This window comes from Triticum aestivum, chromosome 7A (genome assembly GCF_018294505.1).
Source record: "Triticum aestivum cultivar Chinese Spring chromosome 7A, IWGSC CS RefSeq v2.1, whole genome shotgun sequence".
In the NCBI taxonomy this organism is placed as follows: Eukaryota; Viridiplantae; Streptophyta; class Magnoliopsida; order Poales; family Poaceae; genus Triticum; species Triticum aestivum.
Window position 1 is genome coordinate 169,984,988 of NC_057812.1, and position 11,159 is coordinate 169,996,146.

The 11,159-nt window shown below is 48.9% G+C and overlaps 1 protein-coding gene across 2 annotated transcripts; it reads right to left on the reverse strand.

Moving 5' to 3' along the window:
* Positions 1 to 657: 657 nt before the first annotated feature.
* On the reverse strand, positions 658 to 5,659 carry LOC123150461 (probable peroxygenase 5). Of its 2 annotated transcripts, XM_044570312.1 has the most exons (6): positions 5,409 to 5,659; positions 5,106 to 5,246; positions 4,863 to 4,948; positions 2,027 to 2,127; positions 1,068 to 1,193; positions 658 to 976 (listed from the first exon to the last, which is right to left on the reverse strand). In XM_044570312.1, exons 1-6 carry the CDS (start codon positions 5,437 to 5,439, stop codon positions 817 to 819), a joined length of 645 nt encoding a protein of 214 aa, XP_044426247.1. In that variant the 5' UTR covers positions 5,440 to 5,659; the 3' UTR covers positions 658 to 816. The 2 variants fall into 2 exon arrangements, with proteins under 2 accessions (XP_044426247.1, XP_044426246.1); XM_044570311.1 differs by lacking the exon at positions 5,409 to 5,659 and having other exon boundaries at positions 5,106 to 5,402.
* Positions 5,660 to 11,159: the final 5,500 nt, after the last annotated feature.

An 11,159-nucleotide genomic window follows, 5' to 3' on the forward strand; every position in this document is an offset into this window, starting at 1 on the left:
AATATCCAAAATATCTTATATTTGTGAACGGAGGGATTATTTGCTATGTTTCTACATAAGTGCACTAGCAGCTAAACAAATCTCACCTCAAGATGTGTTCATTGTTGCATGCACCAGCTAGTTAACAGTAAAATGTTGTGGTGAAACTAAATACCAATTTAATGGTAATCTGAGTAAAAACAATAAAATTCAGTGCCTCTTTGGTTTGTAGGATTTCAAGTATAAGGAATATACTAGAATAGGATGTCATAACATTGTAGACAGATTCTACATGGATAAGGACACAATAATAATAGTTCGGAAACACAATAATAGTAGTTGTTTGGTTGCACCGTATGAAAAATGCAGAAATGTTTTTAGAGATTCATGTCTTCTTTGGAGGACTCGTTCTTTTGGACCAAATAGATTTTATATAGGAAAAACTTATATGAACTGAAATTATATATAATTCCTTTGGACGAAATAGGTCCTCACATTTTTCGCCAACTATAAATGGTAAAATATAACAATGGACAATGGTCATGAGGTAATGCTGCTGCACGCTGCATATTGTTGTGCAACTTCTTGCATGAAGTATGTTTGTGGAGACATAAAACAAACACCAACATTAAGATTATAAGTAATTGGAAACATCCTCATTTGCAAACTACTGCGATATCTAGACAAACAGGCTTTGAATTCTCATTCCATAAAAGAACAAACAAACACACCAAATCAAATCACAACATTAATTTACAGAACCATACTCGCAAGCACACCATAATTTACGCATACTTGCGCACAATCACAAATAACAGGGTATTGGGATAGTTTTCATCATTTCTTCTTGGCAGATTCCTTAGCTTGCTTCCTCTCTTGCTCCAACTTCACAAACAGGCTGCCATCGTAGACTGCCCTGACAGTCTCCTTGTGAAGAAATCCCTCCTTATCTTTGCACAGCGAGTAGAGAACTTTCCACTCCGTGAAGCCACCCACTCTGCATTGTTGGTTCCAGAAAAGGAGAATAATGAGCTAAAGAGCACAACTTACATTTCCATTGTTCATACTCCAGATGAATGGAAACTTACCGTCCTTTCAAGTCGTTAGGCTCCCTGTTTGCTTGAAGCAACTCATTCAGCTCTTTGCCTGTCAGGGCATCAGGCCTGGTGTGAGCATGCTTTTTGAATATCTCTTCAAACTTTTCAGGAACAAACCTGCAAGTTAGATAGACTGTAAGGTTAGCACATATGCACCCGAACACATGTTGCATTATCTTTGTACGTCTAGATAAGACATATGCTTTAGAGTTGTGTTGCTATCTTTATTTCTTTTTTAGTTACCATCGGGCGGCACAATTTATCGATAGTTCAACTTCTCTACACGTCATAGCAACACTGTCATGTGCCACAATACCTTAACTAATCTCATGCGACTCACATTGGCCAGTAGTTTATTGTTGAGTGTGCGGCACTGTGGCATCTCTTCCTTCAGAGTTTAGTTAGACAACGGGGAAAGAACAAAGACAACACAGCACTCCTAGCTGCTTCTCTTAACTTTATGTTTCATATCAAAAGGTGGTTTGACAGTCATGCACCCGTATCATAAGGCGGCAAGACTACTTTAGATTCTTTTAGGTTTTATTAGGGAGTTGCGACTAACATCTATGTCACTCTCTCTCCACATTACGTTGCAAGTAGGAGTAATTAGCTGACCTTTTTTTAATTCAGCTAGTATATATCTTTGCTAATAAAGGAAATACTCCTATGTAAAAATACATGATATTTTAGATAGATCAGTATGTCTTCATGAAGTATCTTTGATCGCTATTGTTATTTGAATATATTAGCAAGAATTTACAGAAAAAAGGAGATATTACTTATGAGAAATGGAACAACATTATTTTCATTTGACCAATCTGAATAACATATTTATATTTTGATACTCCATGTTAGAGAGGTCTAACTGTAAACTTTGGAGGATCCACCTAATTAGAAATGGAGGTTGTCGGCGATGTGCACATAAACAAATATGAGATGGCAGCTAGTACCTTCCATTGGCATCGTACACGCCCGAATCGCTGCCATGCTTGCCCTTGTGGATGTTCTTTACGTAGATCGGAAACTTGAAAGCTCCAACCTTCATGTTCTCCTGCAGCGGTAGCGACACACGACGATTAATAACTAACGGAAAACTCCAGCCAATCAGCACTGAACCAATCCCCATTTCATGTTAGGTCCTGCTGTAAAGACTGAACAGATCGATAAACTGGAAAAGCCTGACAGTGCTCCTTTGCTCGGTGTTTTCGCTTTCTTCTCTGAAAAAAGCAAGGGTGAATAATGCATCTTTTCTGTGTTGGCGTGTACAAGTCCTCACGCTAGGAATATGTCTTCTGTTTCTCGGCCAGAGGTGGTCTAGTCATACGGCACTACTCCGTCGAATACTCTGAACCGAGCTCGTCTAGTCATACGGCACTCCGTCGAATACTCTGAACCGAGCTCGTCTCTGGCAGCGGCTTCTTACCACGAGGTAGATACGCCCGATTTACTTGCTTCCATCCTCTGCTTTATCCGGGAAGGCAAACAATTCATCTCTTTTGGGAGCGGCAAGGGTTAATTTTTATTACCTCCGCGTCTAGATTCACTCATTTCAGCGACAGTTAATACCGAACGGAGGCAGTAGATGGTCAAGTGGGAAACTCGATGGTCTATGAAAGAGATATACAATGATACACCGACCGTCCATCGCTGGAAGAGTTCAGTTGGTCCAATCTAAAGCATAGGGTGTGCTTGCATGTTACCATTGCCTGCTTAGAATAAGCAAAGTGCAAATAGATCTCGCTAAAGTTTCTTTGTCTCGTTGTAGTAGAAAGGAAAGTGTAGCTAAATCATTGGCTATTCATTTCTCTTTGCGACCGAACCCATGCTACATGAACTAACATGTTCATTGGTCTATGTTCTCATGTGCGTCTCAACGCATGGTGCATGCATATGCTAACCTGGCGATGTGTTTCTAGTGCTGAGATAGTCGTATGCGCGTATGTGCGTTTTAGTAATGCCTGTTGCTAGTCATTTGTAGATCTCGACGCCGTTTAGTTACGAGCCCTTTGACCAATGAGCAACTAGCTTTTGAATCTCGTGCAGCCTTTTATTTATACCGCCCTCCATCTAAATCAGGCAACCATCTAGTTTGTGCTCTGTTCGTGTGGAGTATTTAACCAAAAACTACCACAATTTATGGAACCGTACCCAAAAACTATCACTTTACGTTTTTGTGCGAAAAACTACCATTTTTATTCAAATCCGTGGCAAAAAACTACAAAGTGTGAAAAGTGCCCGATTTACCTCTTCTAAACGCCTTCCTGACATGCTGGGCCCACAAGTCAGGTTGACCGTTAACGAGAGGCCAACGGCGGGGGCTAGCCAGCCAGCTCGAGCGGAGGCCAGCGCACGGCGCGTCGGCCTGCCTGCCCGGCGGCGCGGCCTGCCCAGCGGCGCAGCGGCACGGCCTTCCTGCTCGTCGGCGCGGCCTGCCTGCTTGCCGGCGCGGTGGCCTGCTCGCCGACGCCGCCGTTGCCCTGCCCACATGTGGTCGTATCCCTGTCTGGATTGTGTACGCGGTCGTCCGAACAGAGGTCGTGCGTGAGCAGTCGCCGCTGGCAGGCCGCGGCGGGCGTGCGTGCATGCGAAGTCGCGACTGGCTGGTCACCGCGCGTGTGCGCGTGCGTAGCGCAGCTGCTACTAGCTGGCCGCCGGCGGCTGGCCATGTGCATGCGTGCGTGCGCAGCGCAGCCGCCGCGTGCGAGCCCGCGCAGCTGCTGCTGGCTGGCCGCCGCGTGCATGCGCAGCGCAGCCACTAACAACTTGGCGGCTGGGCGGGCTCGACCAGGAGGTGGTCGCCTTGTTCCCCGCCATGACCTACGCCGAGGCGAGGGCGCTCCGGGAGAAGGAAGCGGGAGGCAAGGGCGAAGATGGCACGGCCGTGCTCGAGTGCACCGTCTGCCACAGCGAGTTCGGGGACGGGGACCAGCTCCGGCTCCTCACCAAGTGCAGCCAAGCCAAGCCTTCCACTCGGACTGCATCGGGGTGTGGCTCGCCGGCCACGTCACCTGCCACGAGACGCAGATAACCTGTTCGATGTAATGCACATGAGGGTGGACAGAGGTGGAAGAAGAGGGTTGACGTGTTTGCCCTATCTGTAATAACGGTCAAAGTTAAGGGTCAACCTTACTTGTGGGCCCAACATGTCAGAAAGGCGTTTAGAAGAGGTAAATCAGGCACTTTTCACACTTGATAGTTTTTTGCCACGGATTAGAACAAAAGTGGTAGTTTTCCGCACAAAAACGTAAAATGGTAGTTTCTGGGTACGGTTCCATGAATTGTGGTAACTTTGGTTAAATACTCGTTCGTGTGCTACTGGAATATTGTTAACCAACTATGCAAAAGTAGTGAATTTATGCTCGGGTGACTAAGTTTCTTGCGGCGGAACCTGTCCATCTGAGTTTAAGTTCTAGACTTTGGCATGGGTGATTGTGTTTTACAAGATTTACTTTAATCTTTTTGATGCTGTTCTTTCAGCGGCATGGCATGCTACTCGCTACAGGGCGTTTGTGGCGACTTCGGTGGTCTCACAAGATGCTCATAAGGATATGATGTGTGTGCGTTCATAGGGTGAGCGTGCGTGTGTGAATATGTGTTTGCACGGTGTTTTTAAAAGTGCCCACGTTAACTCCGAAAGCAACTAGACATGACAAAGGCAACCCAAGCCTTGCCCCCACAACCGCACCTAGGACAGCAGTGTAACAGGGTACGCATCTCAATCATGCACAGAAGGATCAATCATGGAGAGAGAGAAAAAACACAGTTTTTTGTTGCGTGCATATATACCGGTATGGTCTTGGGACCGAGCAGTCCGTTGATGAAGACTGCGCTGAAGGCGGACAGCGCGACGCCGCACCCGATCGCGCGGAACCCTGCAGACCAACTCCACTGTCAGTTTTCGATCGCGAGAGTTATCCGGGACGAGCTGTGCCGTTTCTCGCGTGATTTCTGCCGACTTCCGCGTTCCAAGCAGGTAGAAAGCGATTGATCGGCGTGTGTGCGCTGTGCGCGCGCCACGTAAATACGTACCTTCGTAGGTCTCGGAGGGGTGGATGACGCCGTCCTTGTTGCGGTCGAAGAAGGCGACGTGCTTCTGCAGCGGCGTCAGCTCGTGGTTGTACACGTCCGCCATGGAGGAGAACTCCTCCTTGCCCTTGGGCAGCTGCCCACCTGGCCGCAGCACACAGAGGAGCACCGTGGTGAGCACCAGCGCCAGAGGCTTGCCGCCGCCCCACAGAGCGTGGATAAACAGAGCCATGGCGGCTCCCGATCCGGGGTGGAACAGCCTTCACTAATAACTCTCAATATAACTGGCCGGGAGGTCGAACTAACCTGCGGTGGTGACCGCGGACTTGGACGCCATGGATTCCAACGAGACGGGGGGAAAGGTTGCGAGAGAGGGAGGAGGGAGAGGCACTGGTCCCAAGGTGGCGAGGCCGGGGGTGATATAGACGGAGTGCGGTTGCGACCGGTGGCTTGTGGGTGGCGTACTGATATCCACGGCGCGCGGTCGTGGGGTATATATGCAGGCGATGCGCTCGACGGAGATGCGCGCGCGGGCCCCCTCGCCAGGCTAACACGCACAGAGACACAGTGCTTAACTACCGGTTTCTCTCGCCTTCGCGAATATATCCCCGTCGGTTTCCTGCACGGCCGACGTCGCGCGCGACGACGATGCACGGCCACCCGCCGTGCCCGTGAACGCGGCGTTCTCTTCCGTCGCCGATAAGTAAACGAAAGGGGAGAGATAGGAGAGCGGTAACTGATTTCTTGTGCATCTCGCGTGTATCTTCCGGAAACAAAAGAAAGACTGTCGCGTGATCACCTGTGTTCGGATCGAGTGACTTCGCGGTGTCGCGGAAGGGAGACCTGCTTGCTTAATTACGACTCACGCATTGACGCATGGGGTGAGTCTCGCGCCCGCGTGTTCCACCTTTTCCTGTTCGGTGATGTGATGGCTTCAAGGACTAAGAGTAAAATTTCAGTTTACTTTACTGAATAAATCACACTTAGCCGAAGTTCTAAATCGGTTATAGGAGTAATTTTTATTAATCCTACACCGAAAATTTGGCCCATGGGGTCTAAATATTGTCATCCTCCACCTGGCCGAGTAAACCATTCCTCCTCCCCCTCCCCTCCCCTACTACACACATCTTTCTTCTTTCACACATCGCCATAGTTTTAGCCGCCGCCTCCCCGTGCGCCACCATCGCCGCCGATGACTATTGTTGTGTCCGGAATGGATCTTAAGACCCTTCCACCACCGCCGCCGGCGTGTCGCCGCCGCGATCCACCCCCGTGCCGCTGCCCGCACCGAAGAAAAGGTTGGGCATAAAAAATCCCGTCCGGTCCACCACATTGGCTGCCACCACCTATAGCAAGGTTGCCGGGGTGGCCATTGCCTTTCTGGCGCCGGGAGGGTGGCGCTGCCAAACGTGCTTGGAAATCAACAGTGGCCGCATTAGCCCTCGTCAAAAGCGGTGGCGATGATGAAGAGGGAAAAGCCACTCCGGTGGCTCGTGCTCGTCTTTAGCCACCCCTATGGCCACTGCTCCAGCTCATCGGGTCGCTGCAGTCGGCAACAAGGGCTGCGGCCACAAAGTGCTTGATGAAATGCCCACAAGGTAAAAGAAATATCTGTTATTTGGGCCTATGCATTTTTCGGTGATTGTTGGAAGCCGATGGATGATGGAGTGTTTTGATATTATTGTCGTAGTGCAAAGATGAATACGGCTGAATTCTTGGCGTCTTTGGAGTCATCTCATACGCTTGGCCTTGAGGATCTCAACTACAATTTGGTGTTCGATCAAGTGACCCAAGAAAAGGCCGAACAGGAGGTGGGAGAAGAGAAGGTGGCTGAATTAGAAGAGGTTGAGAATCCATTGGAGACCGGAAGTCAAGCGAGCACGAAGAGGGTAGGACTCACAACTACAACTCCGTTGAAGATCTTGCTTTGTGTAATGTTTGGATGAACATCTCCATGGATGCAATGGTTGGAACAGCCAATTCAAGGATCGTTTTGGGGGAGAATTGTGGAGTACTACAACTACTCTGGATGTCGCATCTAGCCGCACCCAAGGCTCACGTGGGCACTGTTGGGGCACCATCCAAGATCAATGCAACCGATGGTTCGATTGCATTGATCAAGTGAACCATGCATCAACAAGCGGTATGCCGGTCAGGCGGTCACAGAGTTTGGTCCTATCATTCAAGAGCTATTCAAACGAAGAAACAAGAAGTTCAAAGATATCAAGATTGAGCATTCCCGTTGAGGCCAACAAGAGATTGAAACGCAACAAGATTGTAAACGAGAAAAAGAGGATACGTGCATTCGGTGACACATACAAAGAAGAACTTGTGACCATGACTGAGGCCAAAAAAGTGTTGACGACCGAACACAAGGAAGAGAATACGGGAAGATGGAACAAGCTCAAGATGTTGGAGGACGAGAAATGGAAATCCAAATTGGAAGCTGAAGGGAGGAAGTTGAAGGTGGAGGAGCGTAGGCTAGCACTTGAGGAAGAGAGACTTCGAGATTCCAAGAGAGCCGAGGATTGTGATATCATGTTCATGAACCCAACCACAATGAATGATACCGCAAGAAAATATTGAGAGATCACTAGTGGACACATCTTGACCCAAACAGAGGTCTCTGTTCGGAATGGTGGTGGTGATGATGGTGGTTGTGGCCGAGAGGATGGTGGTGGTGGTGGTGATGATGGTGGCCTTGTGTATGGTGGTGGTGGTTGTGATTTCTTTGACGATGACGATGTTTGAGTTCGTGCATGCTATTGGTTGATCTCGATCCACAACATAAAATGTTGTGTTGTGGTGATTTTGGTTCAAAAGTGATGCATTTTGGATTAACTATGCATGTTTTAATTGGATAATATCAATCCATGAAACTATATAACTGTTAACAGTTTATATGTTGTGCATTTTTATCTTAAAATATTTGAATTATTGATGATATGTTAGGGCATCTCCAATGCCAACCGACAAACTTCCTCCCGCATCCATCCCCGGACAGGGGGTACCAATTCGTGGACCGGATGCGGAAGGCTGCCATCCGACGCTGTCCGCATATATTTTAAGCACTCCTTCAACAAACTAGATGAGATTCATGCAAACACAGCGGATTTCATTTAAACCGGACGAAATTCATTACATTTCGAACATATCTAAATAAAATAGGTAAAAATTACGTGCACGTCCGGCCGCGCGGAGCTCCATTCCCACGACACCGATACACTGCACTAGTATACGGCCAGCTGCGATGGATCCCTTTGTCTTCCCTGTGTCCGGTAGCCCGCTCGTTGTACATTCATGAGCCTCGGAGGTTTATTCTTCCCGAGTATCCATCGGAGTGGCAAAGTGGGTGCTCCAGCCGAAGGGGAAAGGGGGCTCCGCTCTGTGAAGCCGAGAGGGGGTCGACGATGGTCTGTGCTGAACCAGACAAGACACCAGTTGTGTACGCAGGCGTCGCCTCGGCGGAGGTCAGCTCCATGGCATCCGACCAGCAGGGCACGGTCACAAACACGTTGATGGCGGATGGCGCGGTCGCATACATGGGAGGAGCGGGGCGACATGGCGTTGTCCACGACATCCACGATGCCTATGCTGTCGTGGTCCACCACGTGCCGGCTTGGAGCAACACGTCTAGACTCCTCGGCAAGCTGGCTTGGAGCGGCGAGTTGCTAAACAACACGACGACTTGGAGTTTCTGCATTAGCGAGCTGGCTAGCAGCCGCCTGGACTGACGATGGAGGCAGAGCAGAGAGTTGCCTGGCTCATATTCGGCGGGCTCGATGGGCCACCACCAGCTTTTATGCTGGAGAACTCGACTTCCTGCTCACCGGATGCCATGGAGCTTGTGGAGAAAATGGTGTGCAAGTAGGAGATGAGAGCGGAGTGTGGTGCAATTTTTGCCTGGTGTCTGGCATCATTTAAATAGCGGACGGACAGCCGGACCCAATTGGCGTTGTGTTTAATGACGGACGAACTAACGTGTGGTTAGAATAAGTTTCTCAGTGCACATGCGGGTTAACTGGAGGAAGGCGGGCAGTCTGCGGCTATTTGAATGCGGCGAGGAGGTGTGTTCAGTCGGGCGTGCAGCGCTTGTTGCTTTGTAGGCTGACGAGCCGCTTCAATGCTGGAAGTGGTCGTGTCTGTCTGCGCCGCCCTTTCGTTCGGTCAAATCACAACATCAATGTTGGCTGCTGCATGGTCTCAACCGGCATGAATGCGTCGCGGCAAGCGACACGGGCGTTTGATGGAAAACGTGGGAGAGGCGGGTGGGTGGTCTTTTGTGGGTCAGGATGGTCCGAAGCGGGTATTGCAGCCGTCTGGACGCCCGTAAAGCGCTCCATATATTTCTTCGATTTGCGGGAGAAATTACGTCCGAACCGCCCCGCGAACCGATGCAGACCCGCGTTGGATGTCTTTCGCAATTCGGACCGCGTCGTTCGAACGTATGCGGACGATTTGAAAGTCGGCGTTGAAGATGTCCTTATGCCAGTACTGCCTTATGCAATTGGTTGAGGTTCATGCGGCTAGACTAAAAGAATATAGGGGGGAAATACTCGATTAAATTCAAGAGTTCGGCTATGTCCGGTCACTTTACTCCACTAATTTTACTGGATGGTTTACACCTGTATTTCTTAACGGACCAGCTAGAGATGCCCTAGCCCGAGGAGCAATCACGGAACCGAAGGAGCTCGATCAGTCTTGGCCGAGGATGACGAGAATGGAAGCCTCTGACGATGGCAAAGGTGATAGCGGTGCACTGCTTCTGGTTTGGACCTCTTGTGGAGTGCGCCGCATACCCACTGTGCCGTGCGCGTGGTCCTTCGATGGGTGTTTGGCGTGTTGCCACCTGCCGCCCGTGCATGCATGCATGCGCATGGGGCTTGTGCCACGCGCTGCGATTCCACGGTTCCGTCGAGTCGCCGTCGTGTTTGCCGAAAAGGAAGAAAAAAATCGTCTCGCCGTCGCCGTTGCTCAGCGTCGCACTCTAGGAGAACTCCACACCTTTTTTTTTTGAGGCAAGAAGAACTCCACACCTGGGCTCCGTTGCACGCTACCCGGCCGTAGGCTAGCTATACCGTGGCCCAATGAGGCCTGAATCGTCTAGCTGCCGGGCTGGCACAAACCAACGGCCATGGACCAAGGGGGGCGCGAGCAACGGCAAGTTATGGCTGCGTTCGGACCGGAGGAGAGCAAAACAAAGAAATGAAAAAAGTACATGAAGTTTTTTTTTTCAAAACGGAGGAAAAAAGCATAGGAAGTGAGGTTGGGTGAACAATGTAAATCACAGGTCTCCAACAGGGCATTTCCTTTGGTCTGCGTAGATGTTACTTTTCATGTGAAAAGTATAGCTCAACGGCAATTTCCCGTGAAACGGACATAGTTGATTCCAGCGGAGCGGACGAGCTTACAAGGAAAAAATTCCGGTGGAAACTGGGCATGCAGAATTACCGTGCACCAAACGCAGTCTAAACTGCGCACTGTAGCTATACAACATTCCACTCTTTCGGTCATCGTTCAATCTGACTCAAGTGAGATGTTGTTATGTCTATCAGGAAACGGACTTCTTCGTTCTACCTATGGTCATCTTCTGGCTGAAATTAAGGAGTTGATGAGACATAGGGAGTTTATTTCTTAGAAGTTGAATAAGGATCAAAATAGAGTTGCCGATCGTTTGACAAATTATAGTCGTATAGAGTGTACCACGGCTGTGTGGATGCAGGTAGAACCATCATGTATTGAGAATCTTTTACCTCTTAACTGTAACTCTCTCAATATGGAATAAAACTCCTTTTTCCTTGAAAAAAAAAGAAAAAGTTTGTCCAAAAAAAGTACTTCTAGAAAAGTTGGCCGCTCTGTATTTCTCCTCTCTGCGTGTTTTGTGTTTCCGTTTTCTTCGAATGAAAGCCTAGCAGTCAAATTTCTACGATGCCGCGCCTACTATTTCTTTCTCTTTTTGGCGGGGATTTTATGAACAATGCTAGAGCGACAGGCATATTTTACAGACTTCACTGACTGATGCTAGATGACAATTTTCTATTGAAGTTTAGAGAGGGT

Excerpts from the sequence above, each read along its gene's own strand:
- LOC123150461 (XM_044570311.1), bottom strand. The coding sequence starts at position 5,334 with ATGGCTCTGTTTATCCACGCTCTGTGGGGCGGCGGCAAGCCTCTGGCG. Across the intron at positions 2,128-4,862 it reads TCGGTCCCAAGACCATACCG|GAGAACATGAAGGTTGGAGC; the intron begins GTATATATGCAC and ends CTACCGCTGCAG. Across the intron at positions 1,194-2,026 it reads GTGTACGATGCCAATGGAAG|GTTTGTTCCTGAAAAGTTTG; the intron begins GTACTAGCTGCC and ends TCTAACTTGCAG.